At 35.8% G+C, this 7,122-nt stretch overlaps 1 protein-coding gene across 1 annotated transcript in view; it reads right to left on the reverse strand.

Annotated features, from left to right (window-relative positions):
• ctnnd2a (catenin (cadherin-associated protein), delta 2a) overlaps nucleotides 1–6,522 on the reverse strand; it is a 159,219-nt gene extending 152,697 nt beyond the window's left edge. The window contains exon 1 of the mRNA XM_017301924.1: nucleotides 6,411–6,522. Coding sequence (XP_017157413.1) covers nucleotides 6,411–6,424 — 14 coding nt within the window. The 5' untranslated portion in view covers nucleotides 6,425–6,522. The remainder of the gene's footprint in view (nucleotides 1–6,410) is intronic.
• Between the last annotated feature and the right edge of the window lie 600 nt (nucleotides 6,523–7,122).

Below are 7,122 nucleotides of genomic sequence, written 5' to 3' on the forward strand. Positions count from 1 at the left end.
CTCTCTTAAACAGTCTGGTTCTATCTCTTCCTGACCTACCCGGCTAGTCTTTGGACAGATGTCTAAGCCTGAACAACACAATCAGAAAGCTGTTAGTGCCTCAGGACATGAACTTTACACCTCAACATCCTCCTTCTTGCTCTCAGTTTCCCCTTTACACACACATTCACACACATATAGAGCTATTTGATATACCAGCTCAGCAGCAATGTGTTAGAGCTTGTAAATAACAGGGTACAAACAAAGATATCATTTTCATATTTGTTATGGCAGACAAACAAATAAAAGTGTATCTCGTTTGTCTCTATATTTCATGAACCACATTATGTTCTCCAAAGCAAATACATTGAACTTGACTGCATACTGAATTGGTTCTGCCATTTATTCAGCTTTGTTAAGCCAGAGAAAAATCTAAAAGTTGCAGCACACCTGTCCTTGAGGACTGGAGTTGAAAACACATGAACTAGATGATGTGACATTGAAAGTAAGCCTTTCAAATTTACCAGTCGACACAGTACCAAACCTTTCCCATGGCCAGCACAATGTCAATGTCTCAAGTCTTGGTTTTAGGACAGCATAAAAGTCCTTAGCTAAAGTCCATATTGCTTTTGATTAGATACGTCATCAATTAAGGCCTTTAAACCATCAACATGTATCATAGAGTATTTAAAAAAAGGAGCTTTTGCAGTTTATCAACATATTTCAAATCAATTTGAACAACTTGTTTATTTTTACCTGTTGTGAACTTGTATTACAGACCAATTTCCAATGTTTCCTTAACATTTAAAAATTGCTTAGAAGTTGTTCAACATCCCCTCCCCGCCAATCTACAGGATAATAATATATATGAATGGTTTCATACAAACCTTTGAACACATCATGGTACTGAAACAGCTACAAGTAAATCACATCAAACAGTTTCAAAAATAACATTTACAGATGCTTCAGAAATTTTGAGACCAGAATCACTGCAAATAGAGAACACTTTTTTATTTATTTTTTTATTTTCTGGGATCAAATACTGCTACTTAATGACCCTAGAGCAGAAAGGGAGGCAAAGCTGTCTAGTTCTTGACTCCAGACAGTGTAAATACTGCCCTGTCTGTAAGATGCCAACACTCTCTCTGCTTTCTGTGCATATGTGAATGGCTGCCAGTAAGGCCAGCACTACAGTAATCTACACATGCCTCAGTACTCTACATAATTTACGAGATCCCACAAGTTGTCAGATAATTATTTGCTGAATTACTCTGAAGATAGGGCTAGGTTCCCTGCCATTGCAGTCAGTCCCAGGAAAAGACTTGCTGAGGAGAGTAAATCCTCGTCCATTCAGTAGGGTGTCTGCACAGAATAGCATGTGATAAGTACTGGTGTTATATTATCGTTGCAACAATAACCGCATAGCACTTATGCACGTAGGTGCTCGGAATAATGCTGCCATATATCAGTATTGCATGCAACAAAGTTTTGTTGATGTTGTAAAGAATATCAACATTGCAAAGAGCTGCTTGGACTTCAATAAACACTCGCTAATAAAAAATATTGAGTGATTTAGTGTTGCATGTATTAAAGGCTTTAGGAGGGCATTAGGAAGCCATAACCAAGTTATTTTGTTCATAAAACATGAGATCTAGTCTCTATGAAACTTTTATTCAAATAAAACCATGTTGAAACTATCTTAGGTTGTTTCCACTGTAACTGTATAGATTACTCACTATTTGGACTGAATCAGAAGCAGAAAGACAGTAACCAAAACGATGTTTAGTAAAGTATTTGTCTAAGTAGAGTAAGTCACATTAAGTTAACTCGCAATCCCAACAATCACCAACTTTATTGAATATCACAATTGTTTGTTCAATATTGTTTGCAATTCAATTGAAAACAAAATTATTTAGCCCAAAGGCAAATTTAATGTTGGCTTATTTTGAGATTGCATCTCATTATGCTACAGTTTCAGACGGGTAAAAATGGGGTTTTGTGTAACGTTTTCTTCATCTCAAACCGCACGTCTTCTAGCTGTACACATTATTCCTGTTTGCAGCGAATTGCATATGCCAACAAAACAATCAAATTTAGCCATTAGGCAGAAATGTATGCGACACTATAACCTGGAGGAGCCTGCTGACAGTCACACGTCATCATTAACTCAATGGCCAGCTTCCTCATGAACAGATCTGATTAATGATCTTGACTCAGGCACTGAGAAAAAAAAAACTTCTTTACAACAAACAACTAAATAGTTTTAGTGCTAGGAAACTCACTTGGAATGAAGCATTATCACTCATTTAATTGTGTTACACCAGACAGATAGGTGTATTTACTTTTTGCCATGACAACAACAAAAATTCTGTGATATGCCCTTAAAGCTGTCAAGTTTGCACCTCGCAGCCGCTAACAGAGAAAAAACAGCAGGAGCCAGTGCTTGACCCGACTGGTGTTTACCGCTAATGTTGTAGAAATGATAGATTAGAACGGTGAATGCTGCGTGTTTGCATGAACGTCTGCTTGTGTGCCAGTTTGTTCCACCATCCTGTAAATTGTTGTGCAACAAGCCAACAGTTCACAGTGTGAACAGATGTTCATCAGTGTTGCCTTTGGTTTCTACACCACAGTGTTTTTTTTTTTTTAAGCATCCTCTGGTCTTAGGAGAACTCCGTTGATGTCTAAATTGCTTTATTGAGTGGAACCCAACTGAGGGCATGCAGGGTCAAGCAGCAGCTAAAAATACACAGAGACATGCAAAAACAAATTAGCTGAGAACATAAACGACACAAAGCCGAGAGGAGGGGAACCGTAGCAATTCACATATTTGTACTAATAATGTATAAACACAATCTGTGAGAAAACAGATTTTGAGGTGTTTTATTAAGTCAGCAGACAGTTGTTTATTAAAAGATTCCCGATTTTCACCAAATTCAACACTGCAATTTATTTGCTTGTATTTTAGCTATTCTTCATCAGAACATAGTTCTGAGGGGCGTGTAATGATTTTGACAACACAAATGCCAGCCCAATCCCCCAGCTGAACAACTGTAAGCTAAAAATAAATAATAACAATTTGAAGAAAAATAAGTTTAAAATAAAATGTAAAAGTACATAATCCGATATTTTTTTTCTCTGAGGAAAACAGTCAGTAAAGATAACTATGAGAAGTTGTTAAGAATTGACTGAAAATGTGACTGCGTAAATAAAACACTAAACACGTCAGAAGCCTACATTCTGAGGACGTTTTCAGGAGGTTAAGTTAGTTTTTCTTGTTAGAAAATGTTTGATTTCACTTTAATCGCGTTCAAGTTTCAACAACAAAATATTCTATAGAAACAGAAAGAACATATTTGCACATATGAACTGACATTTTGTTATACTAGTAAGTTAAAATACTAAAGCCATGAGCTAAATAAATGACACATACAGTGCTTAAGTAATTTTTACAGATACTATACCAAAGTAGGGTGAATCACCTGGAGAAAACAGAGTAAACAGAATGAGTTGGGGAAATTCAAATGCCTTTCTTTCGGTGAGCAGTTTCCCTGCCCTCCTCAGGTTTGTGTACTTACGCAACAATCTGCCTGAGGGAGTCAGTAGCATGCTGAATTTATATGAACCACACTCTTTGACATGACAGAAGAATTCGCAAAACACAAAAACAGACACACAAACAGGCATAGACACATCTGCAACCCAAGAGGAGTGAATAATTTATCACAACTTTCCACCAAACTTTACTTTTACCCAGTTTTATTTACAGGAAGCGAAGCTTGTGAGAGAAAGAATGCTGGATAGTCGTCTAGTCTAACCGGGCTTAACATTTGAGCTGCTGGCATAAAATAAATTCGCATTGAAGTCACATACATCTTCTCTCCTTCATCCCTCCCCCAGTCATTCCTCTCTGCTTCTCGTTTTTGCCTAAAGCGTTCTTTTTCCTTTATCTGGAAATTATGTTGGCGGTGCAAAGGTCATATTTATAATGGAATTGATATTTAAAGGGCTATGATGCTGTAGTTAATATGTTGATTGATATTATTATGTAAGAGGGGGTTTTCAGTATTTTTGGGTTGATATTCATGTTAGTTGCAAACTGCACACTGTCGTGTCCCTATCAAGGGTTATTTGGACATACAATAGTAGGAAAAGAACATTTTTAAAGTAACAGGAATTAGTTTACAAATCCAGAACAAACTTCCTGTCCTCTGTTCCTTTCCTGTCAGATTACTGCTGAACAAAGGCCACTAGTGCTAAAATATTGTTGATAAATAAATAAATAAATATGTGTGTGCTTTTCTACACTTAAGGTTAGACAACATAAAGTAGAACCTTGTGAAGTATAGCAGGGTTATTCCCTTCCTGTTACCGCCTCATTACAATAACTCCATATGTCGTGACAACTTTATGGCTAATAAAATGAGTGCTAGTTTGCACATTATTTAACTCCTCATGCTGTATTTGATTTTTTTTTTTTTTTAATCGATTTTGACTTATTTACTGAAATACAGAATCCTGTTGAAACAGACATGAACACCACACAACATTTTAATAGTTTAAAAATATTTTGCCCACTGAGACCTGGGTGACTCGGTGGAAGAAGTGCACATTACAGAGGCTCCAGTCCTCGACGCAGCTCTCCTAAGTTTGATTCCCAGCCCCAGGTCATCTACTGCAGATAAATGAATAAAGGCCCTAGTGGCTTTTATGCATTCATATGCATAAAAAAAATACTTTTTGATCTTTGAATATTAAGAAAAAAGCATCTGTTTACATCTAATACATAAATCAACCCAGTGGCACAACAGATGAGGGTTGAACCACATCTTTTGATAAACAAAGATCCAAAATGAGTAACACACAATTAATTAGGAGAGGTGGAACAGTTCATGAAATCAATCTAAATCATCTGGTTCACTTGTCTCAGGTCTCTTTAGCACAGGTCGAATACGGCTAGTCATTTAGTCAGTTAGTCATTTAATTCAATGATATAAAAAAACGAAAAAGAAAAAAAAAGAGTTAAAGCCTTATTTAAGATTGTACACATTTAAAAAGTTGTGATTGGATTTGTAACAATGAAAAAAGTGACTTTAAATTCCCTTTAATACTTTGTAGATGTGTTTTTATGTGTTCTATTTGTGTTTGTATATGTGTATGATCAACTGATGAAGCATTGTATTGTTGGATTTTAATATTTTTTATTATTTATACTATTTGGGTGCAGGTTTTATATAATCCCACTGGGCTTTTGCCTCCCCCTACATTGTCATTATATGTTTTTATTTTTTATCTGGATTTTAATTGTGCAAAATAAACTATACTATTACTTGAAGTCCCCTTCAAGCTAGCCTATGTAAATGGTCTTCACTATGAGAGAACCCCACATCACTTATGCCATTGTACTATTTTCTCTCTCTCTTTTATTTCCAACTTGGTCAGTTCATAATTTAATCCTGCCATTGAGCAAGTATTCACAATGAATATATCTACAATTTTGTGCAAACTGTGTAATATTATGTTGATGAGGCTAGGAGCAACACATCCAGTTTGTTAGCTCATATGCATAGACGCAGTGGGTTATTGATTGACAACACAAACTAGAGAGAGCAAAGAAGAATATTTTCCTGAGTTTTAAGCAGCCTGTCAGTAAAAGGTTAGTTAAGGCAAAAGTCTTAGCTAAAGCAGTGAGTTGTTTTATTGCCAAGTCTAATTTGCATGTGCAAGGTACTGGATTTCAACATAAAATTTAAGTACCACAGGACTAGAAATACTCTCTGCTGCTGACACTTGAGCAATAGTTAGTTCTCAAACATTATGAAGATGCGCAAGATAAAGTTGACAAAGAGCTATCAAACACACAGTATGTTTAATACAGTTTATTGTTTGTGTGGCATAAGAAATCTTAAGGATACCAGAAATCATTTTAACTATTATTTCAGTTCAGTTAGCGTTTGAGCAAATAATGGTTTATGATGCATTACCTATCTGTGAGATATGGGTACTGTAAGCATGTTAGTGATCCAACACTGTTGGATGTGAATTTTGAGAACTCTTACTAAGAGAGGCTATTGCAAAGCAAAAATGATCTTGAAGAAGATGCAATATAAATGTAGAAATACATTTTATAACAGGAATATAACATAATATGTGTAGTTATTTTCCAAAAGTATATCGCAGGACTCAGCAGCAAAGCTTAAATGATAATAGGAAAAAAAATTGGGTGCTCTTTAAAAGCACAAACACCTGGCTCGTAAATCAAAGTCCTCATCTGTATTTTAACTAAGCACAGCCTGAGGGGAACAACAGCAACTGTCCTCATATGATCAAATCTTTATCCAAGCTACACAAAAACTGCTATTCACTTAATTATCGCAAAGCATCACACTGCCAGAGACACACAAGCGTATAAAAAGGCATTTCTGTGTTACCTGATGCTGCTCATGCTGCCTGCGTCTGATCCCAGCTTGCATCTCTCCAGCTGGGTGGCAACAATCTGACGTTCAGCTTCAAGTTCTCTGGTCAGACGTTCAAACTGAAGCTCCTGGTGAGATAAAAGATACACAGTCTGAGCTTCAGCAATCAATATCCTTTAAGGCATACTAGGGACTGTATTTCTATGTATATGCATCACATATTTTGGTAGAAATACTCAACTTTTATTTGAAGTGTAAAAGGGAGAAAGATCAAAATAGCACAAACAGCAATAATATATATTACAAGACAGTAGTGTGACATCCACACATCCATTTCCCTAATCTGCACAGTGAGAAACAGCAGCTTTCACTTAGGGCTGGACAATGTGGCATAACATGATGTGTGTTTCACATCAGTCAGTATCGATAATTTCCTGTCAATTATTAATTTATTGTCCAGTCCTACTTTCATTTACTAAGTTTATGACTTTTACAAAGATAGAATATTATCTGGTCCTTGTGACGTCTTGAAAAGTATAATAGAATTTTTTTATTATACTCATTTGTAAGTATCTCACTAAAAAAATTAAAAGCATTATTTTTTTTAAATCTAAAAAAACAAATGCAGAAGCAGTTTATGAAAAAATAACTAATATTCTTTGACCTACGAAGTCATGAGGCGACGTAGCCCTCTTACACTATTTGACCAAACAATGCTCAAAAAATC

This window comes from Poecilia reticulata, linkage group LG20, assembly GCF_000633615.1.
Source record: "Poecilia reticulata strain Guanapo linkage group LG20, Guppy_female_1.0+MT, whole genome shotgun sequence".
Lineage (NCBI taxonomy): Eukaryota > Metazoa > Chordata > Actinopteri > Cyprinodontiformes > Poeciliidae > Poecilia > Poecilia reticulata.